This window comes from Citrus clementina, unplaced genomic scaffold (assembly GCF_000493195.1).
Source record: "Citrus clementina cultivar Clemenules unplaced genomic scaffold, Citrus_clementina_v1.0 scaffold_6, whole genome shotgun sequence".
NCBI classification, from domain to species: Eukaryota; Viridiplantae; Streptophyta; class Magnoliopsida; order Sapindales; family Rutaceae; genus Citrus; species Citrus x clementina.
Window position 1 is genome coordinate 14,387,262 of NW_006262139.1, and position 27,975 is coordinate 14,415,236.

A 27,975-nucleotide genomic window follows, 5' to 3' on the forward strand; every position below is an offset into this window, starting at 1 on the left:
TTACTGGCAGGCAGCAACTGCATAGTTGATGTACGGTATATGATAGCGTACCGTGATAAACCCTTTTACATTTAACTAAACGATTATTAAGAAGCCACTTAAATAATGGACAAAAGAAGAATTTGCTACCATTATGACTAATTCATGGGAGCTGAATGAACGAATGATTGATAACCTTAAACTACACAATAATTCCAAACAAAAATATTATTTATCACTAATTACACGTGTCCTAATAAAAAAAATATTTTTTTGTGGGACCTGCACTTAAAGACCCACACCAAATCTCTGACCAGCCAGATCACACCGTACTTGGGCCATTCCGATTCTTGATCTCTCCAGATCAAATTCCATCCACACGTTTTGTTGGTGATGGTGTCCAATCACGTAGGCCTCCACGCCTAATAAATCAGAATTCCCAAATGTGAAACAGTACACCGAATCAATTCCCCTCACTTCACCCGGTGCCCGATACAAGAGACGGTCGCCCGATACACTCATTTCGGCACCCCGAAACACGAGACTCACTGCTGGTAGCTGGGGCAGCCGCGATTGATTTTGTGGGACTCGGTAGCACAAATCCATTGCTCCTTGGAAAACGAAATTTTGATCCTCCAGAACTTTTAAAATACTTGCGGTTTGGTTCAAGAACTCGGTTCTCAAAGCAGCGTAAGCTGGGCCGAGTAAAAAAGTGAATTGGGTACCTGAATCCACCATTGTTTGACCCGCCCCGGTATGGTCCGGTACAAAGACGGATCTTGGTATCGGAAGTAATTTATCCGAGACTTTGATTCCTTCAAGCTGAACCGTGTAAGCAACTCGATCAAAATACGGTAATGGGGTTGTCATTTGGATTAATGGCGTGTAATTCAACGGGAGGAGCCAAGGCAAGTCGGCATCACCGAGTAATAGCAGCCCCGAAAAGTCGGCTCCCGATATGCAGTAAGAGAATTTTGGGAAACCCATTTGAGATACAAAAGATAATGAGCCACGATTCATGCCCATTAAGCCAGTGTTCTTCCCGTCTTCATCCGAGCTGGAGCTGAATACCGAGTCCATACACCCGAAAATCAGACCCGAAATCTCGGAAGACCCGATAAAAAATTGATCGGACGCGAGATTTCCTTCTGATGAAGAAGCGTCCGCGTAGGAGAGTGTGGCGTGGCAGAGGCTGTTGTTGTCGCAAGAAACTGGAATGGTGAAGTCTCTGGTCCGGTTGACGCAGGTGGGTGAAGAACAAGTAACCGGTTTATAAGAGGAGGACAGGTTCGGGTCAAAAGCATTCGGGTAAGAATAGCGGGTATTGTTGCAATGGAGCCAAGAGAGCTCACTGCCGGTGTCCAAAACCATTGAGACGTTTTGCGGAGGCGTGCCCACTGTTAAGGAGACTGCGAGGCTCACATTGTGATGAAAAGGAAGCTTGTTTGGCGATCTCGGGAAGGACCCGGATGGAATTTCTTGAGTCCTGAGGGGCAGTATTAGCACATCTGGCGAAGAAAAGGCGAGCTGGATTTGGATCAAAAGAACGTGGAGGAGTGAAAAATACGGAGATTTTAGACATGGGTTCAAGAAACTGTACCCAAAAATGTAACCTTTCATCGTAATGAAACAGCCTCTGTTTCAGGGTACTGCAATAGAAAATACAGAGAATCTGGGAAAGGAAAACACAATGAACTGAAATCAAAGGAGTCCGAGTCAGAGAGTTGGAAGCTTCTTCTATTCTTGGATCTTGAGAGTGAGATTTGTGGATTTGGAGACGGCGTCGTTTGAAAGATTTTGAGACAACAATGTTGGTAACTACTAACTAGTACCAACCACCAACAACTTGTTTTAGTTTGCTTTTGTGGTCACTGTCAAGTTTCGTGCAAATATGATTGATATTAGTGATAACGACGGCTCTTTTCCAGCTATTTAGGCTTGGGATCTAACTCCTAAAAAGAGTTACTGTCATGTCATTAGAGGTAAAAGAGCGTGTTACTTTCTATAAGCTTGCTACTTAGAACCAGAGTTCAAGCCACTTTTGGTATGGGGCACGGAGGCAGGCATGTGCTTAAAGTCACTTTAATGAGAATTTGAAGCAAAGCTCAGTCCCCATTCCCCACTGGCTTACATTCTTTTTCTCCTTTGTTATATTTTCACTGTTTGTCTTCCATTTTTGTTATGCTTTTTGGGTTCGTTCTCTTTGGGGCTTTGTAGTTTGTAGGTCTCCCTCTCTTAACCTCTAGTATTGGCCTATTGGGCAATGAGTAGTCTATAATAAGAGAAATTATAAAATATATTTATGAGATAATATATTAGTTATATAATAAACAAATAATTTTACCGTGTATATATGCAATTATTTTAAAGAATTATTGTATAATTACAAGTTATGCATTTCTAATATATTTTAAAATTTCTTTTATAATACATACAACAAGACGAGGTCATTATCGACTTATCGAAGTAGCTTTTCAGATGCTTCTTTTGATTGAGACTCCATCTAACAATCACGATGCCTTTTTTTTTTTTTTTTTTTTCCTTGAATTGAATGGACTACTTCCACTTTGTAGGTTTACGCTCTACTCTAAATAAAAAATTCGCCCGTTATTCTTATTTACGTTTATTTTGTGAATAAGGATTCTTTTCTAATTTAAACTCTCGTAAACTTTTGAAGATTTTGTATCAGATATTATTATTTTAATTATTAATTACTAATTACTAATATATATTTTTGTTTCTGAGGTGGTCCTAATCTTTATTTTGCTTTGGTTGAAGATAAAGCAGGTGTCATTAAATGCTTATTATGATGTTGTCTAACCCTTTGACATTCGCTTCCATGATTTGATGAGAAAAATCAACGAGTAATTAATTTAGATTAGGTTTGCTTCTCGTCTGCAATTAGAAAACCCGAGAGTGATCTAATCCATAGCTTTGCAAATATTTATCCACACCCATCGCCATTAATGTAGGTCCACTTTTAGTATTGGGAATTTGGGATGTTTTTAAGCTCACATTTATTATGAAAAAATATATAATTATAAAATATACGATGTATATTAAATATAATTTTTAAATAATAATTTTAACAAAAATAATAATATAAAATTTTTATTATATAAGTGTGAGATTAAATTATATCTTAATTTTTAAGTTATAATTGCATATATTTATTGAACGTTTTAGTATTATAATTTTAAAATTACATCTGTCCAACCTCAAATATCGAACCGTACCATAATCCGTTAAGTTGGGTAATTGATAATTTTATACATTGTTATTATTATAATTATCAATATACTCTTACTTTTGGTCAGATTCTTGATTTGAATCCTAATGGCGAGACTCAATTTAAGTATCTTCTCTCGTATATGTCTTTACATATTAGGGTAAAGATTTGATATATATATATATATAGATTTATGAGGTCTATATATATCCTCATATATAGGGCTAGATACTTCACTTTTTAGTAGGTACTGATTTTTTAGTATAGGTTGGTAGATGTTTTGATTAAATTATAAAGTATATAAATCTAGACTTACTAAATTTCAAATTATAAATATTTATAGATTGTAACCCAATTTTTTTTTAAAAAAAACTCAAATTAATATTTTAAAATTTACTTTAAACTTGAGGAGAACACATCATATTTTCTCCCAAAATAATAAATGATTGATATATTTTGTTCTTTACGTTACAATAATTTAACCATTGAGAATTTTTTGTGGTGCACACTGTGCCAAAGATACTCACAAAACAAAATTATGGCATTTTAAAAACCATAAGCATCTGCTGATGTACATTAGGAGAAGCTTCGGGGATTCAGGGGTCTGAGTGTCCTTCTGCTTTTACATTATATATTTACATTAGCATGAAGTTAATGCACTTGTACTGGTTAATTCTAAGTGTTATACTCTTTATGGTGGAGTATGATAATTCTCTATGTTGAGAATTATGACTGTTGGTGAAGACAGTGCTTTTAGAATTCAGTCTCCTTGGTGTTAAAAGACACAATAGGCACATGTGTTGAAAATTGATTAAAAAAAAAAGAGTTGAAAAGTCAATTTGAAAGATATCATTTGAATTCAATTTGGAGATAGTCGAGAAGTTTGATAAGCAATTAGAAGTGGTCAAAACTATTGAAATGGTGGCTATTGAATGTTGAAAAATTGGCTTGATTTTAGGCAAAATCTTGCCTATAAAAGGAAGCTCTCATTTGAGAGCTTGGCATCCAAATTCCAAGAGAAGCAATCCAATTGAGAGCATTCAATTGGTGAATGCAAGTGAAGCATTGAGAGCTTCCAATATGGGAGAGAAATATTCTTAAGCATGTAGTTATATTGAAGGAGCATTTGGCTCCTCAATATGGGTATTACGAGTTTGCTTTGTTAAGGGGTATTTCTCAGGATTATGTATTTGGGCCTTGGGTGAGAGAAAATTATTTCTGAGAGTGGTTGTAATAATTTTTCACATAGTGAATATTTTTCTCTAGTTGTCTTGTGACAACGGCCGTGGTTTTTCTCCGGATTTGGAGTTTTCCACGTAAATCTTGTGTTGTGTGATTGGTGTATTCTTCATTTAATTTTTCTATTAATTTGTTGCTTGATAAATTGCTTGGAGTGATCTTGGGAGGAAGTTCAATTTCCTAACAACAGGCAGGTGGTTGCATTTGCACATGTCGGATTGAATGCTTCGGGGACACAGATTGTGGTTGGGTCCATTAGTAAAATGGCTTTCACTGACGATTGATTCCCATTTCTATGAAAAATGTTTTGTGCTTCACATTTGAAAAGCAAAACTGGAGCCTCTTACATGGCTTATTTGAGTTGCCCCATCAGCAGTGCAAATTCTATGGGATCAATGAAATTGATAGGCCACCCTACTAATTAAACATAACAAGTAGCCCTACGCTGAAGCCAAAATGAGGTAACACTTCATATATCAGAATTTCAATGCACTATAATGCACATGCATTTCCATCATTTATAGTAAGTGTAATATAGTAATCGTAGTAGTAACAGATGCTTTTGGGCTAAATCTAAAAGCAATTTTGTTGAATTGGGAAAAGCTAAAAGGGTTCTTGGTGAAAAAAAAAAAAAGTAATACAAATTCTGTGGTTATGATGTGCTTACGCACTGGGAGATTTTCCTGAAACATTCGTCTCTGATGTGAGACTATCTTCAAAGGCTCTCTTATCAGGCTCATTTGATTGTTAGCAATAGCTGCAGCTGCCTGAGAATGAGAATTTACAGAAAAATTCGTCGGCTGCAGCAAAGGCTATTTATGTGAAGTGCACCTGAGACCTCTGTCCTTCTTCTAGCTCTCAGACCCTGGTGGCTATTCTTGAAAGTGCTGAATATGTGCCAATGCAAGCACAAAATACTCCCAAAACTGCATTGAAAATGCAAAATGCAATCTGATCGGGAAAAGAAAAATGTTAATCAGCAAATCTTTAAAAAGGACGACTAAGGTATTGCTTTACCAGAAACAATCCTCGCGAATAAGCAGAGTTTTGAATAGCCTGGAGAAGTTAAGTATTCTCACCTTCAACTTACTTATTTTACCCTGGAGTATTTTGAGGTAAAATACACATGGGAATATAAGAGTCTGTAGTAAAACAATGACAGAAACCGATGCATAAGCACATTTTCAAATAGCTCATATACGTAAAGTCTGTATTTTATCTATGTAGAGCAAACTTACAATTAGCATTGCGAGTAAAGATCCGATTAGTGACATCACAATACCTGCAGTCCAATGGCAGACAAAGCATTTCTCATGTTATATTTTTTGCATTTGCCGATGCACACTCAGTAATCAAAACAAAAGTTACAAAGATTCCAACATTAAGTATAAAATGTACTCACCGAAGTAAGGAAGTGTGAGAGCCACAACTAATGTTGAAATAGCTAAAATTGTTCTGATGATTACTGATACACTGTAAGATTGAAGCTCCTTTGAAGGCATGAGTTCCTCTAAACTTAATGCAATTGGTGTAAGCGTCATGGCATACTTTGACATTGGGATCAAAACCTGAAAAATACCAGGAGAAAAGAAAAAAACGTGATATGAGTAATAGAAACTGATCTTAACAGCAGCATCTCTGTAACGTTTGAGCTGGTAAGTATTTTGCTAGTCCAAATCACTTAATCTGTCGCTATACAGGAAGGTAAAGAGAATGCAGAGTTGAGTCTTTTCACCATACCGTTGTCCAGATTGCAACTTTGGAAGCTACAAATTCTTTGGGAAAATTTAAAGTGAATTGAGACTGAATTGAATCACCAAACATCAGGTAGCCACAGATTCCTACGCCGGCATTCAGAAGGGAACAGAAAACAAAGCTGCATTGGAATTAACATATATTGTCACGTCCACAATATTTTCTCTAATTTGTGATGTTTTACAGAAAAGTAGATAATAAGTACTTGTGAACCAAGGCAAATGTTCAACTATGTGGTAAACATGAGTATTTATAGAAGTGTTTAATATTTTTGCCTATTAAACTGATAGAGCTTAGCTAAGCTAGTAAACATCAAAGAATGTTTTACCTGATCATAAGAACAAATGGAAATTTTTTGGGTTCTTGCATTGAAGAATATATATTTGGAAAAACTGAATGGCCGGCATAGGCAAATCCATATAAACCAATTGTGACAGGCAGATTTGAAAGGTCGAGAGCTGTTCCGTAGGGATGAAATCCAACCGCATCCACCAAACCAATCCATAACAAGCAAAGAACCACCACACCTGTTGTAATCACTCCTCCAACTGAGCACATAATTTTAAAAAATCAGCAAGATATAATTTAAGCAATGGGTGCTAACAAAATGATGATCCATGAGATATTATGAGGATCAAAGATAAGAAACCTGAGATATAAGAGAGTAAAGTAAGATCTCGAAGCCAAACAGTTGGAAGTACGACAAGAGTCGCCGTAATGGAAAAGATTTTATGACAATCCAGATGTAGTCCACCAAAATTCATGCTGGTGTGTGGAAACAATGATGCTAAGTTATCACTCATCATAATAAGGTATTCAATACTAGCGGCCTACAGAAAATAGTAGTTCGACTTTTAGCACATGATGAGAATAGGGCACCAAAATAATGAGATAATATTGAAAAAGAATACAGGTAAGAAATAGAGCACTTACAAATAATTCCAAATATAAAACTATCTGCATTTCACAAAAAACACAGCTATCAGTGTCATTTTGAAGCAAGGATGTTAATTAACTTGTGTTGATTCAAACAAAGCTATAGACATGCTTATTAACATTAGAGTAGTGGCATATAATTTGGACTCACAGCTACAATCAAGCGACCGGTAATGCCAAAAGCAGCCTGCCCAACATCAGGGTAAGTCGTAAGTCCAGGAGCACTATCTAAACATTCCTGCAATAAAATCCCTGTATAGAAAGCAATGATGCCAAAGATGAAGAGCAATGAGAGACTAGACCACCCTCCTTCTTTGATTGCGTAAGGAGTTGCAAGGAGTCCTACTCCACAGAGAACATTGATTCCTGCATAATAGGAAAACTATGACTCCAAGTTTTAAAAGATATAGTGAAATCATAAACTCTAGAAAGAAATTAATAACATAATTGCAAGACTTTGACAAATGAAAATATTCATGCCTTTAAATTAGATAAAGCTGAAAAAGTTGATATCATCTTTGATTTCTTTATTCTAAATGTTGAGAGGAAGGGTATAGATTTTTACCATTAAGACATGATTGAGCAAGTGAACACTTCCTTGCCGGTGGTAATGAATCACTAATAGATGACATTCGTGAACGTGGCATGTCGCTGATATTTGATAATCTTGAACGGGAAGGTACGTTCCAATGGACTCTAGGGGAAAGCACTTCTTCTTTTTCTAAATCAGAAATGAGTGGTTTACTGAGGGAAGATTCCAAATAAGAAGCAGGTTGACTTCTCTTGTATAAGGAAGACATGGAACCGCTTAATGCTGACAGACTTGACGGTTTAAGGAAACCAAGCGAAGGAGAGGTGACAGTTGAATAAATGTCCATTGATTGCCTGCATACATACATTCAACAGACAGAGGTCAAGCGAATAGTAACTTATTCTATTTATTCTTCTTCTATACCGATCTTTGACAAACTACATTTGATTCACTGCTATGATTATCAGTTATTAAGGAAATTCTGCCATCAGTGCAATAGAAACACAAGTCCTGATGTGATGTTTAAGCCTGCTAGCATTCACTGGAGCACCTGAGACCCATGACACCTTTGACCAATTGAAGATGCATTTCATATGACTAGGCACAATAAAGCCGAGAAAACCAAAAGGCCACTCCGTGACCATGGATTCAGTTCACCAATGGCAGAAACTTCAATTTCGCCCCTTTGTTTTACAATTCCAATAGCAAAATGTTAGGGTCAAGCCACCTTGATGCCATATGTAACATCCCTCGCAAGTTTGTGTTCTACATAGTTAAGGGAACCCAAGGGCCTTCCTTCGATAGTGATGTGGGATGTGACTAATTGAGCAATCAAATGATTCAGTAACAGGTTCCTAAAACATACCATTATAGATCACTGACAAGGCTGATAACAGAAATATAGACATACCGGTAGCTCTGGGGCCAAGTGGGTTGTATGTCGATGCCATCAGAAGGATTTCTTGTGGGAGTGGAGTGCGTTGATGAGCTTTCAGATCCTGAATCGTCCTCGATTTCACCCATGCTATCCGCCTGATTTTCTTCATCATCCGTCAATGTTTCAGCCTGGCGCTCTCGGCCCAAATCCTCGTCTTGCATCTTCATCTTCTTCCACTTCTTGCTGACTCAATGATCAATAGCAAAACACCAACAAGAAAAGCACAAACAATAATAAAACAACCCGCAAATGCAACTTTTCTTGCACCCCAAGTATCAAACTTATGTAACGTAAACGTTTGCAAGATTGAGAACTTACACTGGCAAAACTTCTAAAAATGGCGATAATGCAAATTCAGATAAATTATCTTGGGTTTCGCAACTTGTGATTTGTGAATCCGTGTTTGTAGGAGATGGCGTGCATTTCTGTAAGCCTTAAGATACAAGAAGCTGCCTTGATCTTGTTTACTCATAAAAACGTGTCATATTATTAGCAGTTTTTCTAGAGAATTAATGACCGAATATTAATATCAACCACATGCAAATCAAGAAAAATAAAATAATTTTTTTAAAATTAGAGATGTGGTCATTCCGTGCATTCATTCAATAAAAATTTTACCACAATAAATTTAGAACAGATGACATTTAGTTATTGGAGAGTCTTACAGAGACCGTCTCGTGTAAGACTTTCTTATGCCAGAGTCAGGTATCAGGATTGGTGCTAAATGGGAGAGTTAATCCGCTAAGTATAGCTGTGGGTTTGAGTTGATAAGCTTAAAACTCTTTGTCTAACTTATCATCTTATGAGTGGAGTTGTATACAACTTATTGATGTGTTTTGAGATCAACATATGCTGACTAATCACTTAGAGAAATAACAATTTTGCTGCACTAATAAGCAAATTAGCGTTTAATCTATTCAAATATGATTGTAGAGTACTTCTTAAGAAATATTTTATTTCCATTACAAGATTATCTTAATGGATTAAAAATTATTTCCCTTCAAATGCGGCTTCGCTTATGGTTAGAAATCCCATCGAGCTTCGGAGATTAACTAGTTAATTAATTAATGAATATTCCCTATTCATTTCTCTGTGAGTCGATATATGCCACATTAGACGTCACATCAGTTGACATATCTATGTAAATGTAGTATTACACGTACCACTCAGTTCACATGATTAGGAAATATGAAATCAATAGCCCAAATATGATACAATTTAAACTTTACTAAAACGCAAGCAAATATATTGTCTTGGTGATCGCACAGGGATAACTTGATGTAACAGTGTTAGAGAAAGTGACTTTACAGTATAGGAATTACAGCAAGGGAAGATTAAAATTACAGATCAGAGAGAAGTGTGCACAGGATCTTCATTTATCAATTTGGTTGAGCTTGCCGAGACCATTGCAACGAGCACATACAATCTGAACCTCGTCTTTTCGTGCTGCATTTGCCCTGAGGGTCGCCCCTGACTTGCGAACAAAACCAGCTCCATCGCATTCAGGGCACCTGTGGCAACCACATCGCAGCAGCAAAAGCATTATTACGGTTAGCTCTAACAAAATGACATTTTACGTATGTGTGTACAAACCCAAAAAAAAAAAAAAATAAAGAGGCTTAGTATGGTATGATAATTACATGTCCTTGCGGGAGAAGAGGATTGGGAAGCCAGTTCCAAGCAGGGCAACTGCAGCTGCACCGGCAATCAGGTAAGTGGTGCCATCAGCCGAGACGTCACCGGCGGCTGCAACCACCGTCAATGATCTTTTCTTGTTCTTCTGGGTTCTGTTTATCGGTCTTGGTACAGCAAAGAAGCTAGAGACAGAAGGGCTCCTGGCTACATCCAAATTCTTCGTTGTGCTACTAGCATAAACACTCTGAAGTGGCACTATTGATGCCATCTTTTACTAGTTCTGAGAAATCAGGATGGACTGGGATTTTGATTTGTTTGATACCGAAGTCACACACGCACGCACACAAGGGTTTTGTAAGATAGTTTGTGGATCTGTTTGCTACAACATGGATAAGAGCCACGTCAGGATTTTGAAGATTCATGTGATATTCCGGATAAGGGTGGACCCAAATCTTACAGGCTCAAACCCAAGTTACCCCAAGAGCTTCACTAATGTAATCAAAACCAAATTCTGACTTGGCACTGGCTCTCCGAGCACGGAGCAGCCTCTAAAGCTTGTTGCCATTTATTTATCAGCGTTGCTATATGCCCCGAACTTAACCCCGAATTTACGTCCCGAATTTGCCAAAACGCTACGTTTTAAAACGGTCACTTTTCCTTTTTAATTGCAGCTGTGCAGCACGTGTGCGTGAGTTTTAAAACGGTCACTTAAACCGTGAGCATTTGAATGTCAATTCCAACAGCAGCAAGACTTCTTGTTGTATTCCAACCAGTAAGCAATTTCACACACACACATATCAGCAGCAACAAGTGCCCAAGATAATAAAAAACAATCCGGAGTTCACACACACAAACAAAAAAAAAAAATTGCAGCAACAATTCGAGCACCAACTCTAGCACCAATAACACTTCCAGCAAAAAACATTCCAACAACAACAATTCCAGCACCAATAACGCTTCCAGCAAAAAAAATTCCAGCAGCAACAACCTAGCCAAGGGGAGCCGTGTGGCACTTTGTGAGTGGATGAGGAGGGAGAGAAGTTGACCCAGTTTGACCCGCAAACCTGGCCTGACTCGCAAACGTGACCCGGTTGGATTTCACGACCCGGCCACTCTATCGACCGATCAAGGTATTGATCTGAAGCTTGGAAGCCGGTCGTCATTTCCCTACCATCCTCGCCGCCGAAAACCAGCAAGAAAACTGGCGATTTAGCTCGAAAGAACCGCGGCTCCAACCACCTCCGCAGTTGATTTCGACGGAGTTTAGACGCACCACCGCGTGAGTTCTACTCCCTCGATTGCGTGATGGCGGTGGTCCATCGTCTGTGGGCAAGTTCGTCGTATGTGTCGGCTGTTCGCGTGACCGTTGGGTGATTGTTATTTGTGGGCATGATTGCTATTTGTGTTGGAGTCTGTGGTTTGTCAAAAGAAAAGTAAGAGAATGCGTGAGTGTGGTTTCTGATGCTGATTAAATTGAAAATGATGCATTTTCAACCGTTTTCAATTTAATCAAAACGACATCGTTTTTCTAATTCGGGGCGCGATTCGGGGAAAATAGCTTTTCCTTTATTTATTGAGCACTGCTATTTCCCCCAAATTTAACCCCGAACTGCGCCCCGAATTTAAAACGCACCGTTTTGATTAAATTGAAAACGGTGCGTTTAAGACATTTTCCTTTCCTTTCTTTGACCTGGGCACAAAACACATTTTCCCTTTCCTTTCTTTTGACTTGGGCACAAAAAATCTCGTTCACGAACAACTCACAGTGCACTCTCTCCCTCCTTTCCTGATCTACTCGAAACGAAGGTGACTCACAGAACTCTCTCCCCCTCTTTTCCTGATCTGCTCACAACAAAGCTCTTTCTCTCCTTATCTTTGCCGATCTACACACAACAGCGAGCTCTTTATCCTTTTCTCTCCAGATCTGCTCTCTCAGTGTGCCCATCTCGGTTGCTGCACTTCATCTCTGGTGTCGTTGCTGCTTCATCTCGATCTTTGTCGCTGCTGGCGCGCCATCTCGCCGCAATCACTGCATCAAGCTACCTTTGTCGTACTTGGAAATTATTTGGAGGGGGCAAAATTTGTTCTTTACAAAGCCTTCAAATGCATTAACTTCTTGACTTCTCTTTTGTTTTTTCCCCCCTTGTTTTCCTGTAAGATTTTTAAGTTGCTGCTGGATCATGAACTTTGCTGCGGCTTTGTTGTAATTTTGTTGGCTATAGAATTTTAGGCTTGGCTGCAGAACTTTGCTGGATCATAAATGTCGATTTTTCTTCTTAGTTAGCCAATGTGAAAATCTACCTTGATAAGATCAGATTTAAACCTGCTAAACAATCAGGTGAAATTAATGAGATGCCTTCTAGTGAAATAGATTTCGTAAATCGTTAAATGAAAGTAAGTTTTGGTTTATTTGATTCACAATTATGACTGTAACAAATTAACAATGGCGAGTGCCGTCTAACTTAATCATATCTGTAATCTTTAACCAAGAAAAAATAAAACCTGCAGAGTGAATTATTGATGCTCATGCATGCAAGAATTTGACCAATCAAGCTAATATTAAGGTGAAGGGGTTCAGCGTGAGAATTGTCAAGTTAATTGCATGAACAATTCGCTTGTAAGGAAAAAGCAATGAAAGCAATGAAAGCAATGAAAGCAAAAGGAAAGCAGTCAAAGCAAAAAGGCAATCAAGCAAAACGCACCGTTTTTGACAATATTCGGGCGCGGATTCAGAGTTAAAGTCGAGGAGTTATGCTATTTACCCTGGGTCAAACCCTGAATGAAACCAAAACAACGTCGTTTTGGTTTCTTTTTTTTTTTTTTCCTTTTTGCTTCCATGAAACGTAGTCGTTTCATGAAAACAAAAGCAAATGTCTTCGTTTTCGTCTTCCTCTCCTCTTCGATTCTCCTCTTCGTTTCACCAGCTGTTTTAGTCAACCGAAAGCAAACGTTGTCGTTTGACCCAGGCAAAAGCAAACCCAAACGTCTTCGATCTTTAGTGCTGCAGTTTGGCTGATCTAGTTAAGCGCACCGTATCCTTTAGAACTGAAGCCTAAGCAACCAAACAGCCCCTGCCTATACGGCAAACAAGTCCTCTTCTTCATCTCCTCTGCTTGGGCTCTGTTCGCCGTGTAATGGAACTCGTGAGCGGACGGTAGGACTCTCCGTTTTGATATGCCGTTAGCTGGTTTTTCGTTTACCGCCTTTTTCACCGACACTTGCTCGTTTTGCTTCTGCTTCTGCTTCTGCTTTGGCTTCTCCTGCGTTTTGTTGTCTTCTTTAGAGAAAGTCAAAGGGGGCGACGCGTCGAGCTTTTTTTCCTTTTCTTTTGAAAGAGAGAAAAAGATCGAAGACCAAAACTTTTCCTTCCCGTTTCCTCTCCCTTCGCTTAAAGCAATGAGAAAAATGACACACACACACACACACACACACATCACAGCTGTTGTTCAAGTTTTTGCTCGGGTGTGGTGAATCCATAAATGCTGAAACTCTATCTTGTTTAAGCTTTTGCTTTTGCCTTGTCTGTGCCAAATCCTGTCACCTTTGAGGAAGATAAGAGCTAAAACATTCTGCATTTTGCTCGAGTGTGGTGAATTGAAGAGGAAGAGGAAGAGAAAGAAAAACAGCTGCGTTTTTCTGTTTATCTACGTTTTTTCTATTTTCACTAGTCTGAAACGACTACATTTCATGGAAGCAAAAAAGAAAAAAAAAAGAAATCAAAACGACGTTGTTTTGGTTTAGTTCAGGGTTTGACTTGGTGAAAGTAGCATTTTCCAAGATCAAATATATCACATCCAAATTTGCTTGGTGAGTTCCCAGGGACTTGCTTAGGATTCTTTGCAAATTCTGCCACCAAGAAAGTATAATGTAGTCTCATTAGAACTGCGAAGAGTGACCCTTGGAAACAAGCAAACTGCAAACAACCTGGCCAGATTCAGCGCTAATACTTGATTTATGCTAAATTTGCTAAATTACTCATCATTTATTAACGCCATGTTTGATGTTGGATAAAGGATAAAGATCTTCTCCTGATTTGAGCTCTCATGAGTTTTTAAAGATTTTGTAATTTTTAAGTGATAGTGTATGGATAGAATTTAAATTCTTTACTTTCTTTATTTATTAACTACCAATCACCCACATATATTTTTACTCAAGAAGCATATCAGAAGAGAATCATGATCCTTAGATAAAAGGTGAGATTAGACTAATTTAAAAAATTAAAAAATTAGTACAATCCGGACTTACGTTTGATTGTCAAGATTAATAAATTAGTTTAAATTTTAATCCAACATTCATAAGACTATTAATCCCTATCTTCACATGGGTTTATATAGGACTAGATATTTAATAGTTTAAATTTGTTATTAATATCAAAAGTTTATTCAATAATTTAATGTCAACTTTTTTAAAATTTAATATTAAATCAAATTTGATTTAATTCAATAATTTTATTTTAACTAATATGTAATATGTTAAACATAAAAAATTATTCAATTTATTTAATTCGGATAATATTAAAATCTAAATAATAAATTAAAAAAATAATAATATGATTTAAAAAAATAATATATTATTTAAATAGTTATTTTAGCTTCGTTAAATTAAATTTAATATAATCTTGTCCGACACTATACAAACGAAAGATAGTACTATATAATCTAGTATAATCCAATCTAATCCTAAGAGTTAATCCAATCCACTCCGATCTTTCAAACTAGCCTAAGTGTTTATTTCCATCTTTATCTTCATACTAAAAAATGCTAGCCTTTTAAATTTTAATCCCACAGGTCATTTGTATGGCACCTGTGAACCAAACAAACGGCTTTCTTATAAACTAGACAAGTACAATCAGTTAAGGAAGAAATCTTGGCCTATATGCGTGATACAGGGCACCTAAACATCTAATTAACAGTTAGCCCCCACAATAGACAAACTTAACAATTGACTAATAAACCCAAAACAAAGTTTCAAACAAACATGAGAGAGAACGGAAATGAATGACTGATCAAGAATTTACAGCTAACTACTTTCCCCAATATATATGAGAAAACCAGATTTTGCCACAGCCGATTAATTGGAGCTCTTCATGACAGGAAATATGGAACAAAAGCAAATAATCGGTAACCTAAATAGAATGAAGATTGAGATTACTCGTTGATAAGGGAAACAAGTGAAACAATTAATAACTTGCTTGCAGATTGCATCTGTTTTCAACTCCCATCACAAATTCAAGATAATCAAAATTTGGATCATGCAGCATAAGTTTGATTATGTCTACATCAGCGAACATGGCCCTAATTCCCAACCAAGAGTTCCTCTTCAATGATGGACCACCTGACTTTGCAGCCCCAGGAATGCAGAGCTGTAGACCGGCTTTTCTTAGAAGAATGGCATTTTCAACGAGTACAGACAAAAGAAAAGAAACATGATCAGTGAGACACACAGATTGGCCATGTTCAATGATATGAATAAAGCAAAATTCTAAAGGAGTAGGTGAAGATAAATGCACAAAATGTTTCCCCTAAAAGATCAAATACAGAAAAGAAATAAACCAAGTGAAAACTAATACAGGATTTGCAAAATATTCAAGATAAACATTAAGCTCAATACCAAACAGATTCAACTAAAATCATATGGTGAACTGGGAAGTGGATATATATATATATATATGAATATAGAGAAATATTCCAGTCAGGAATTTTAAAGTACGGGAAAACGCGGAAAACCTTTAAAACTGTAAGCCTTTAAAGCCATGTGGTTTTAAAGTTTTTAAAGTTTTCCCTAACTTTCCCCTACTTTAAAATCCCGGACCAGAAAACTACTCCATGTGTGTGTATATATATATATATATATATAAAGCTTAACAATGACCATGGACTCAACTGACCATACAGAGCAACAGGCTTCAAGTATGAATTCATTTACTAACTGGATGTAAAAAGTTTTGAATTTGACCACAAGATTCACAAGAATAGACAATAATCTTCATCTTCCCGCAATGCGCATTAATGACAGTGGCCCATTCCAACCATAAGATTCTGTGTTGTAATGAATAGCCAAATATACATTCTCAATTCAGAGAACCAATCACATGGTCAAAGAAAATAAAACAAAGACAACCCCCAGCAAAGTAGATGCAGAGAAACCCAACGCCACTAAAGAGATGTAACATGAGATGAATTCCACAGATCAAAATTGCATAAACTAATCCAACTAAAACCACTTGCACAATTAGAATAACACATGAGGATTTGTATCACAATTGTACCTCTCAAGCTTTCTCTCTAATTGCATAGCCTACTTCTTCCTTTTCCTTGTCAAATCAAGCTATCTCCTACAGTCCTACCAGTTCAAATAAGTTGAACATTAACGTTGTTGACTTGAATCCTTAACCGTTCCTCAAAGTGTCATTATTTACAATACCTTAATCATACACTTTACAAAAGTATCATTCGGTTGAGTGGAGAAAGCCAACCAAAAGGCATACTATAAACCCTAAACAAGCAACGAAAGCTAATACAACCTCCGACCACCCACATGAAACTGACTAAAGTAATTGGCAGTGGCAGTCTCACTGGACCTACCATAGATAACATCTAAAAATGGACTTCTCCGATTAAACTCAGCAGTTGCCCGCGAAGTGGGAAGCCTAATCCTTCCCAAAAGTGAAGTAAAACCCCTAAAAGCACGAGCAAATCCATTGCCCTCCCTTGCCCTTCTTCTGCTGGGCACCCATGAAATCCGCCGTGGAGCCCCGATTGGAGCATTGAACCCACCATCCATTTCGGTAAAAACAACGGGTAGCTCTCTCTCGGCGGCTCTTCTGCTGCCATTGAACCTCCCTACAGCGAACCCGCCACCGGGCAACCTCCAAATTGTTAACCCCAGCGTCTCATCGGGGCCACCTCCGACATTGCTGCCTCTGTCATTTGCTTCATTCGGCAACTCGCGCCGGCACAATGGGCACGAGTTGCGCATCGAAAGCCAAGGGAGAATACATTCACCATGATAAATGTGCTTACACGGCATCTCACGAGCCTCCGAATTGAGCTGGAATGGCTCTTTACAAACGGCACAGTGCGATTCCTTCGCCACGTGGCTTTCTGCAATTGTGACCACCGGCATTGACTCGATCGCAGCCTTTGAAGCCGGAGGGTTCACGAACCTCGTCACCCCGTTAAAATCTAACTGTGTTAACTGGTCGAGGACCCGGTCAAAACCCGAACCCATCAAAAAATCCGACATGCTCGCGGGTAATGGCCTAAGACCCGCCCCGGTAGCGTCGTCATAAAAAAGCTCGAAGTTTCCTCTCTCCATGGCAGTTCCTTCATTTCCACCGCCTGAATCAGGGGTCCGGGGCCCACGGAGGACGATGACAGGGTTGAAAGGGGATCGGTCTCCGCCGTTTCTCCGAGTCCGACCAAACCTCGTGGTCGGGAATGTCTCCGGGTTTTGGGTGTCGTCTAAGTACATTTCGGCGGCGGGATATCTCTCGTTCGAAGGTCGCCGAATGGTTTCAATCTGTTCGATGAAGCCGGTATGGCAATCGGGGCAAACGATTGCGTCTTCGGTCCTGGCCTGAATCCGGATGATCCGGTTGCAGCGGTAGCACCAGTACGACAATCCGATTGAAGACATAGATTAAAGAACAGAAGAAAGTTTCTATTTTTCACTCAGAAATGATAAACCCTTCAGATCTAATGTTCAATTTTTATAGACTTGAACAAAAGAATCAGCAATTTCAAAAACCCTAAATTTTAGAGATAGAAAGGGGCGTAGAGAGAGGCGCGGTGAAGTGATGAAATAATAAACATTGGGAACTTTAAAGCGTAGTAAGCAAGACTCGGCGGTGAAAGCGCGTCCCTGATGAAGAGTTTTTTTTTTTTTTTTTTTTTTTTTTTTGACTCTAACTGCTGAAGTCAATGAAGCGTGAGTAGCACGCCTCGCTTTCCTTCCAGGAAAAACAAAACAGAACAAGAGCAAAATACAGAGAGGTCCTTTCTTTTTTTATTAATCATATCCAACGTTTCAAAATGATGTGTTATATGTTATGCGTCTAGGAGGGAAATATTTGGAAGCTAGATAAGAAAGATGCTGAGCGAATATAAAGAAGAAATAAGCTAAGGCAGTAAGTCTTTGTCATTCTTCATTCAATTCGTGTGTAATATTTACCAACTATTAAGTGGCTTATTTATAGTTTTCAAGTCATTATCTATTAGTATTCACCAGTCATTAGTATTTATTATTTGTAAGAGCAAAGCAGACACACTAATGAAATTAAAGAGTAAAGTATAAAAATTTCACTACTAAGACTAAATAAAAATAAAGTTGAGAAAAGACAAGTGTATTCATAATGTTATATAATAAGTCCTTAAATTTTATTGGTGGCAATTTGGGTTAGTTTTGACATATCTTATTCTAAATCAATGGCATTTTAAATTTAAGTCAAACATAAATTCGACATGTTTATTAATTAGGTTAGAGTTTTAACATCCATTTAAGTTACTTTGATTTCTCAACTATTGGATGTTGGCATATCTACTTGAAATCTAGTTAATTTTGGTTTAAATTTTACCATTTTTATTTTCAATTATGGAAAATACAACTTCTTTTTGTTTGAAAGGAAATATAGTATGATAAGTTAAAAAAAATGATTAATCGAATAGTTTCCTATACATAAGTTCGAAACTATAAATTTGAACATGAGATGAATAGTAAATGAGTGAAATAAATTTGGGATGTTTAATAATTATATTACTTTAAATCAATTGATCGTATCTCTAATAGCAATTATTAAAAAAATAGACAAGTAAAGTGAATATCATGTGATTAATTTCAGTTCGAAACATTGATGAAATAATTATTTAAGCCGAGATTTGAGTTCAAAATATTAAAAAATATTATCCTTTTAGAAACTCTTGTATTAGTATTTATAGATATTTCTTTTTTTATAAAAATAACAGGCGTTGAGAAATTTTTATTTTAAATTGCATTCTAAATAACGTGTGTTATTTATTAAGTAATTAATAATTTTTTATATTATTTAATATGAAATTTTAGGATATTCAGCACTCAGCAGTAGTATGACTCTTTTTTTAAATTGTTAAGGACTTGTATGCAACAGTTAGAAATTAGTTAGACCCAACCGTAATTAATCCAAACAATAAACAGCGTTACTATTACTAAGGTGTACGTACCGTCTGGCGTGCAAACGGACGAGAAAAAAGACGTGTACGCTGATTGACGTTTCGAAGTAAAAAATTAAAAAAAAAAAAAAAATCTCTTTGAAAGACAATATTCCACCGTCGGACAGCCACGTGTGACCCATTATTAACCGCTGACCCGCCCCCAACTAACCACTCTCCTCACCCATCTGCTACTACTATGCGCCAAAAAACAAAAAAAAAAATTTGCCAAAACTCATCACCGTCGCCTGCGAACCGCGAAATTATCCGTCTGCTTTGCCGTTGGTGTGAAACTGGAATAAGCCAACCGCTGACGGACAAAATTAAATCTTTATGTGCGGATCAGAATATTCCACGTTTTTAAATTACTTTTAATTTTTAATTTTTTGTTTTTCTGCGGGGGTGACAAATTATTGGTGTCGTGAGCTGGCGCTCACTAGCTTCCAACAAAGGCTAACATGCGCCCCAGTGTGAACGATACCGAATCTTAGCAAAAGCGATGAATCTATTTATTGTAATAGTTGTTGCTATAAAAAAAAAAAAAAAAAAAAATTAAAACGTGCGTCTCCGGGTCCGATGTCTATCGCCGAATGGAGCGCCAATAGAATCTTTCTTTTTTAATTTTTTTTTTCTTCTTTTCTAGAAGGGGAGACTGTCACTTTCTGAATTCTGAGGGTAAAAAATCGGCTCAATTGATTTGAATTTTTTTTTTTAAATAATAACTTCATATGATTTATTGAATTTAAAAATTGGAATCAAATTGATTAATAAAAAAATGTTTGATGTAAGGGGAAAATTCTCGTGGTTGTGAAAAAGATGCTTGTACGGTAAAGCTGTGATGTCATTTCAGGTCGCGATTACCCACGTCCTGGCTAACGGCGTACCACACGGGTTTTATGAGTGCTCTTGAATTTTGTTTTTTTTTTTAAGGAAACCGAAATTTGAAATTTGAAAATATCAATAAAAACTGAATTACTGTGAAGATTTTACCGCGTTCTATTAAATTTTTTTACAGTTTCAGAATGACCAGTCATAGAGTCTGCATTGGCTACGAGTACGATGATTCGAGTCGGTACCGTAATTATTATATCTAATAAATAGCAGGTAATAATTATCACAGCATTTAATTGAACGGAGGGATTTTCACGAGCAATGGTGTCCTGAGCATTTCTCTTTCTCGGGTTAATTCACAATTTAAACGAGAACAATATTTTACAAGGAGCCACCGTCACATTTCCGAGTGTTCATTATATCGTGGACGCTAAAGCTGACTAAATCATCTTTAGATTTTTTTAATTTAATTTTTAGATAATGTATTGCTCAAAGAAAAAAAAATAAGTGGTGTAAAAAAAAAAGTAATTTTAGATGAAACAGTAACTAAAAAAACTCAAAAAAATAAATAAAAAGAGTGATAATAATAAGAGAAATCGCCAAGTTTGTTCATTGTTGTTGGTCATAGATTTTTGATACATTCATGGACTTAAGTATTAACTTGACATGTATGGTTCAAACGAAGTGATCGTAGATAAGCAAAAAATTTAAAAAAAAAAAGAAAAAAAAAAGGTGTGCAATTAGATTAATCAAATATTTTTTGGGTCTTTTATGAAACAATCATGTTTTTCACACACATTTAATCTCCCTATAATATTATAGTTCTATTGTTATTAGAAAATACATAAAATAAAAAATATGGATTTAATTAAATTAAAATATCTTTATCAATTACGAACCCTAACTACATTTTAATCCTAATATATGCTAAAATTAATTTTATTGATAAAATCAAAATAATTTAGAAAGAAATAAATTGCCTAATAATTATTTTTATTATGAAATAGGTCGTTTACAATTTCTAAATTAATTTATTCTAAATGATAGTAAAATCTAATTAAAACTCTATTTTAATTTTACGTTCTTTTTTATAATTTCGTTAAAGAAAAAGCTACAAATAGAAAAAGAAGGGTTTCTAAAGAGTTTTATAGGGGTGTCAGAAGCTCTCCACTCTTTATGAAAGAAGTTCCAACGAAACAGGCCCATAACATGAAACGAGAATTGGGAGTCACGTAGACCCTTTTTGCACGAGTAATGATACAGCCACAAACTCTTGTACAAACTTATTTTGTACAAATTGATGTGGCATGATAAGATTGGTTGAATTAAATATCACTTGGCCCACATGATTTGTTTTTATTAATTTATATTTTCATTCAACCAATGATATCATGCCACGTCAGTTTGTACAAAATAAGTTTGTACAAGAGTTTGTGGTTGTATCATTACTCTTTTTGCACACACCCCAAGCTCATGTAATGTGTTGCGCGGTCTTCTAGCTATGCACCAACTGGCTACTATAAAAAAAAAAAAAAAAAGGTGGAGAAAGTATGAGTAAAAATTCATATTATAAAAAATTATTCTGAATACTTTAATTTTAATAAAAATTCATATTACAAAATTTCCATTATGTGAATTAATATCAACGACAATATATCACAAGTTAATATTATATAATTACTTTAAATATGCATATGGCATACTCATTATTCAATTTATAATTCTCAGACTTTAAACTTGAAACTTTTACATTCAACCTTTTTATTTTTTGGCTCTGTCCCTCCTTCATCTCTTTGTCTTCCTCTTCTCTTTCTTTTTTCTTTTTCTTAGCATTCATGGAATTTGTTTTTCAAATTTTTATGTTCTAATTGCAAGTTATTTTGTGTGCAAAATTCATGATTGAACATAAATAAATAAAAAAATTAATCATTAGAATTATATTAAATAATTTATTTACAACTTGACTTAGTTATATTGTTTTAAGTAATAAATTCGCCGGGGCTAGGATCAGCACCTCTACCTCTTACTTGTCATCAAGATTAGTTTAATTAGAACAAAAAACATAGATCCAAAAAATTTTAATTTTTCATTCAAATTAAATTGTAAACTTTTTTTTATCAAGATTTTTGAGGAGTGTGAAAAGCTCCACTCACATATAACGAATAGACCACAATGGTGTTTTCTCGCATATTTTGTACATCTATTGTTTGGCTTAAATTGAATTGTAAAAAATAATGCCATTACAAAAAAAGCAAACAATAGGCGACAGACAGTTTCTGACAGATTCTAGGTAAAATAACTTAAATCATAAATTTTAATATATTACATACCAATGATGGTTTTGTGATAGAAATATTTTCTATCATGAATTTATGATGGTTTTGTGATAGAAATATTTTCTATCATGAATTTATGATGGTTTTGTAATAGAATTATCCTTTTTCACAGATTTATGATAGAATTGTGATGGAAATTTGATCTATCAAGAAATTGTGATGGAATAATGATTTTCACCGTGTTTGACCCAAATTTGATATATTATTTTATTTAAAAACACAAAAGGTGCATTTTAATAATTAAAAAAAACGCTAGCAAAATGGTACACTTTTTGGTACTTAACGCTCATTTTCTTTTCTTCTCTAAGTGTTAAACATTCAAACACTTGGAAATCAAAATCCCTAAAAGCTGCTTTTGTAGCTAGAGATGGCAACCAAACCCGGACCCGGATCGGACCCGGATTGAACCCGGAAAATTCGGTCTGGGTTCAACCCGCACCGCAATAATTTTTATGCGGAATCCGGATCAATTTTTGAGAACCCGCATACTTCCGGGTCCGGGTCCGGTTTCAGATGAACCCGCAAATCCGGAACCCGGATCCAGATATTATTTATTAAATATAGATAGAAAAATTAAAAAAAAAAAACCAAATGGAACCCTAGATCTCTCAATCTCTCTCGTTCGGTTCCTCTCTCGATCTCTCACTCTCTTCAACTGTAATTTCTCTTCTCTCAATCTCTCATATGTTCCTCTAATCCTCTCTCAATCTCTCTCACCCGTTCCTCACTTAATCTCTCTCACTCTCTCTTCAACTCTCCGTAATTTCTCTTCTTCAGATCAAATCAGATCCTTCGCGGCGTGGCCTGTCATCACCTTCACGGGGCGGCTGTCATCACCTTCACGGCTGTCATCACTCATCAGCATCACTCGTCTCATCTCTCACTCTATCGCGCCCAGCAAAAGTGGTTGAAATCCACCTCAGTCGCAGCTGTGTTCTGTGTTCATCAGCATATCCTTAAGCTGCCGCTGTGAATATTTGTGAGTCTCAGCTTTTCTCTTTACAATTTGTGAGTCTCGGCTTTGCTTTAGTTGTTGGTTATTGTAAATTTAGTGCTAATTTAATGAGAACTGTACTGCCCTCTTGTTGATAATGATGGTGCTTTAGTATTCTAATCTTTTTAAGTTTGTAGCGCTTTTACTTTCGTAGATTTTAGTTTTTGTATGTGCAATTTGGATGAAAAGGTCTGCTTGTTTGTTTGTTTGTTTGTTTGTTGGAAAGGAGGATAAAGTAAGCAATCTGGTTCTGGAAATCTTGTTTGTGTTATGTTTTTTTGCGTTTTTTCCAGCAGCTTAAGTAAAACAATCCGGGTTCAAAACCCGGAATCCGGAAACCCGGATTTTTTCGGGTTGAACCCGGACCGGACCCGGATTAAAAATAACCGGGTTTAATGCGGGTCCGATTATGAGAATTTTGTGTCCGGGTCCGGATCCGGAGCAGCCGAACCCGGACCCGGACCCGCAAATTGCCATCCCTATCTGTAGCTCATCTATCCTAGTGAGAATTCTTTATCCCCGAGTTCACTGGTTAATCGTTTTTTTTATTGCTTTAACTTTCGTTTTAGAAAACTTGTTTGATGTGCACTACAAGAAAAATGATATTTTATTATAAAAAATTTTGGTCAGTAAAGATAACATATTAGTCACCTTATACATTCTATGACGAAAAATAAATCGTCACACGTTAGTCGTAGAACGACCCTCTTAAAAGGTTCTAGCGACCAAAATTATTCTCGTCATATTAAAAATATGTTTCTGTGACAAAAATCGCTGTCTGAAAATAAAGCTAAAATTGTCACAAATGAGATTCAAAATGGTCAAATTAGAGATTTAGAAATGCAATCAATGACAATTCATATTTGTCATATTAAATGATTTATAGTGACTATAATATTTGTCTCAATATGTGATATAATATATATAGTGACCATAGTATTTGTCTTAAGAGTGTGAATATAGTCTCAATAATTACTAAAAATCATCATTTTAGAGGTTTGAAGATATAATTAGCAACGCTATTTTTTGTTGTTGAAGTTTACATATCGCGACGTTACATAATCGTCTCAAGTTGTTGTAATTTGTGACAGTTTTTGCAAATACAAATGGTAATTAATTTAGTCTCAAATTTGTTTTGAGAACAGTTTATATAGTCTCTCATAAATTTTAATAACAATATGTAGTCATAGAATTCAAAATTTAATGACAAAAGAACTTTTCAAGTGACAATATTATTAACATAAATATAATCCATCACAAAGAGATCTAAAATCTAAAAACTCAAAAAATAATAGTCTACAAATAAGATTACATTGTAAAAGAAAAATAAGAGCAATATTACACAAAATGATAATTAAGTAAACAATGATATTTTTTTCATGAATCCTTCAACTTCCTTAAATTTGCTATCTTGTTCTTGATTTTAATTTTTGGGCCTTGTTTTGCTGAGACAATGTTATAGCAAAGGATGACTTTGAAGGTATCTGTCATTTTCGAACTTTATAAAATTAAAGATTTTCCCAAAAGTATTTCACAATTTTATCATCATTTTCCTCCATGTATCATTTGGCCCTACATGATTAAAAAAATAAAATTAATAATAAAAGAACTTGAGCAAACACTTAATTGGTGCAGAAGAATAATCTTACAAAAGAAAGTCTTATTGCCAATGCATAAAAGAATAGTAAATAGCAAGGCAAGTAGCTATAAATAAAAATATTTAGGTAACAATGCAATGTTAATTAAAATTCTCAATGAAACATATCTACAATCAATTCTTTCATCCAATAAAAATATGTGAAAAAAATTCTAAATGAAAGACCAGGAGATTACAAGCACATACTTGCTTTCAATATTACTTCAGTATAATCAAAAGATTACAGCACATAATCAACCTCGATACACTTGCAAAATTTTTCATCCAAAACTCTTAAGTTAAATCTATCAAATAGTTGGTGTCAAACTTGAAACTTGAACTAAATTAAATTATGAAGCAGTCAATGAATCAACATTTACAATTCAATGAGTATAAAGTTGAAAGAAATAAAAGATTAAGTTAAAAAGAAAAAAAAAGCTTACACATCTAGATTTTGTATGGAGATTATTTGAACCTTCTTTGTTCATTCCAATTCATCTTTTGAAACAAAGTAATCCAGAAGACTCTTCATGCCTTTTTGTTATCTCAATACAAAAGAAATAAATTCATTAATTTATATTAAACATACAACATCCACGTTAAAAAAAAAATTAACAAAAGCTTGTTGACCTTTATTTAGTCACTTCATGTACACTTCCTAGCAAATCCAACAATATTTTGAGCAAACTGTAGAAACCCAAGCTTTATCACCATCCTTCAAACCAACACATCAAAGCTACCTGATATTTTATAGTTAAAATTTGTAGCTTAAATATTCTATAACTCTAACTTCTAATTATATCGGTTGGACTTGAATAACTTATTAACTGTTTTCATTATATTAATACTAGCTGCAATTTTCTTTAAAAAAATAAAGAAATATGATTTTTTTTTTAAACCAACATATTAAATATGCAGTTTTAGAGACATATAGTATTTATAGATGCAGCAAAAGGAAAGCATATGATAAAGTAACTTCATATCATGATAAGAAAAATTCAAAACAAAAAACTAAGCATTAACATTAAAATCAACACTAACTGAACAATAGCAAAAGCCAAAACAAGTAACCAGTATAACTCCCAACTTCAAAATCTTGCAACATTAACGTCAAGCGAATAAATCCCAAATTCAGAAGGTACATCTTACTTGTCGATCTAGTAGCTTCTCGGACCATGCTGCACATATGTTGCCGGGATACATGAAAACCCTACTCTATCTCCCATGGATTTGGGAGGAAGATTGGACTTGAACTTGGCGCGAACGATGCCGCTGTTACCGTGAGATCTGGCAACTTTTCCCTATATGCAACGGTAGTGGGTCCCGTTCTTCTTAGTCTTGGCCTTGTAAATGTAAGCCAATCGCTTGCCGCAGTACCACGCCACCTCCTCCTTTGTGTTCACTCCCTCGATCTAAATTAGTGATGTGTTTGGACACTGGTTTGATTTTGACCTTTTGTGTCCCAGAATTGTTCCTCGAACATAGAGTCTGACGCGCTCGCCTTGCCTGCCCTTCACCATTGTTTACGATTGAAGCTCTGCCTGCCTGCTTGCCGCGTGAGTTTGCGAAGAAGAAACCCTAGTTAGAGGACTTAAATAAAGAAATATGATTACTTACGTACCAATTACCAAATTGAAGCGAACAATAATAAGAAGATCCCAATTTTCTAAAGTTCTTATGAAGCAATATTAGAAAAAGAAAAAATATCTAATATCATCAATCATCACACTAAACCCATTACCCAAATTGAAAATTCATCTTAATATCCTAACTTCACAAAAGTTTCTCAAAACCTAATAAATTTTTCCTTCATTTATTTGCATATATTTTCTGTTTTTCTTTTACCACATTCTCTTAGGATTTTATCAAACATTTGACATGCATAAAAATATTTATATAATAGAACAAAAATTTCAATCCTTAATTTCACCAAACACAAAAAATAAATAAATAAAATTTGCATAATCCAATCCCAACTGAACTAATCAAAATCAAATTGGCTGAGTTTATATATACTCACAATTTTAAAGTAAAGGGAGAGATGGAAGTGAATTTTGTTGAATGGCTTTTTTGGGCATGCGTGAGTGGATAGGTGAAGGTGGATGCTTTTGGGCAGCGGCAAAGGGCTTGATTCTAATGGCCCTCGTGGTGGCTGAGGCAGAGTTATGGTGTTGCCCCCCTATTCACGTGTTTTCTGTTCACTCACACACACATGCACAAACTGGAAGGGAAAAAATGATAAAGATGGGTAGTTTTTTAATACAAAACCAATCAAAGTGAAGTGGCCAGGAAGGAAGAGGGAGATAATTGATTTTTTATTTATTTTTTGTTTAGATTACAACAAAAATGGCCAACAAGGGAGTGGGAGGGGATTAATTTGTGTTTCACGATTTTATTTAGAGAAATTTAAGTAAGAAATGTAGGTTCCATTTAAGTTTAGATTTTTTTGTGCTCACATTCAAGCAAGTTTAAGTTTTTATTTAACTTAAAATTACAATCATCAATTTATTACCTAAAAGTTGAAAAACTTCAATTTACTCCCATTTTAGTTCAGAAGATGATGGCAAAATGAGAGGGGCACAATGATGACTTTTTTAAAAAAAAATTCTTAACAGTAAATAGATGTAAATTAATGTTTTTACACTTCAATAAAATAAAATATCAATTGTTTAATTAAATATATAAAACAAAAATGGTTGGTCACAAAATATAATATAATTATGAAAACTATTGATTATTATTCTTTTTTTT

General features: G+C 35.6%; 4 protein-coding genes and 1 pseudogene across 4 annotated transcripts; all 5 read right to left on the reverse strand.

The window, feature by feature from the left end:
- Window positions 1-232: 232 nt before the first annotated feature.
- LOC18038629 (aspartic proteinase PCS1) lies at window positions 233-2,133 on the reverse strand. Its single transcript, XM_024182358.1, has one exon. It carries the CDS (start codon window positions 1,597-1,599, stop codon window positions 268-270), a length of 1,332 nt encoding a protein of 443 aa, XP_024038126.1. The 5' UTR covers window positions 1,600-2,133; the 3' UTR covers window positions 233-267.
- A 2,490-nt stretch (window positions 2,134-4,623) lies between these two features.
- Window positions 4,624-8,894, reverse strand: LOC18038630 (amino acid transporter AVT1D). The gene is made up of 11 exons (XM_024182151.1): window positions 8,581-8,894; window positions 7,704-8,023; window positions 7,290-7,504; window positions 7,136-7,159; window positions 6,852-7,032; window positions 6,531-6,750; window positions 6,188-6,323; window positions 5,850-6,015; window positions 5,686-5,729; window positions 5,527-5,589; window positions 4,624-5,398 (listed from the first exon to the last, which is right to left on the reverse strand). Exons 1-11 carry the CDS (start codon window positions 8,772-8,774, stop codon window positions 5,306-5,308), a joined length of 1,656 nt encoding a protein of 551 aa, XP_024037919.1. The 5' UTR covers window positions 8,775-8,894; the 3' UTR covers window positions 4,624-5,305.
- A 922-nt stretch (window positions 8,895-9,816) lies between these two features.
- LOC18039426 lies at window positions 9,817-16,570 on the reverse strand. Its single transcript, XM_006429065.2, has 3 exons — window positions 16,511-16,570; window positions 10,248-12,565; window positions 9,817-10,118 (listed from the first exon to the last, which is right to left on the reverse strand). Exons 2-3 carry the CDS (start codon window positions 10,508-10,510, stop codon window positions 9,980-9,982), a joined length of 402 nt encoding a protein of 133 aa, XP_006429128.1. The 5' UTR covers window positions 10,511-12,565; window positions 16,511-16,570; the 3' UTR covers window positions 9,817-9,979.
- Window positions 16,571-16,630: 60 nt separating this feature from the next.
- On the reverse strand, window positions 16,631-18,079 carry LOC18039427 (E3 ubiquitin-protein ligase RDUF2). The gene has a single exon (XM_024181580.1). It carries the CDS (start codon window positions 17,878-17,880, stop codon window positions 16,756-16,758), a length of 1,125 nt encoding a protein of 374 aa, XP_024037348.1. The 5' UTR covers window positions 17,881-18,079; the 3' UTR covers window positions 16,631-16,755.
- An 8,204-nt stretch (window positions 18,080-26,283) lies between these two features.
- On the reverse strand, window positions 26,284-27,477 carry LOC112097246 (annotated as a pseudogene).
- Between the last annotated feature and the right edge of the window lie 498 nt (window positions 27,478-27,975).

Coding starts and splice junctions, on each gene's coding strand:
- LOC18039426 (XM_006429065.2), bottom strand. CDS start 10,510: ATGGCATCAATAGTGCCACTTCAGAGTGTTTATGCTAGTAGCACAACG. Junction 10,119..10,247: donor CTCTTCTCCCGCAAGGACAT/GTAATTATCATA, acceptor TGGTTGCCACAG/GTGCCCTGAATGCGATGGAG.
- LOC18039427 (XM_024181580.1), bottom strand. CDS start 17,880: ATGTCTTCAATCGGATTGTCGTACTGGTGCTACCGCTGCAACCGGATC.
- LOC18038629 (XM_024182358.1), bottom strand. CDS start 1,599: ATGAAAGGTTACATTTTTGGGTACAGTTTCTTGAACCCATGTCTAAAA.
- LOC18038630 (XM_024182151.1), bottom strand. CDS start 8,774: ATGAAGATGCAAGACGAGGATTTGGGCCGAGAGCGCCAGGCTGAAACA. Junction 8,024..8,580: donor ACTTGGCCCCAGAGCTACCG/GTATGTCTATAT, acceptor GTATGTATGCAG/GCAATCAATGGACATTTATT. Junction 7,033..7,135: donor TTTTATATTTGGAATTATTT/GTAAGTGCTCTA, acceptor TATTTTCTGTAG/GCCGCTAGTATTGAATACCT.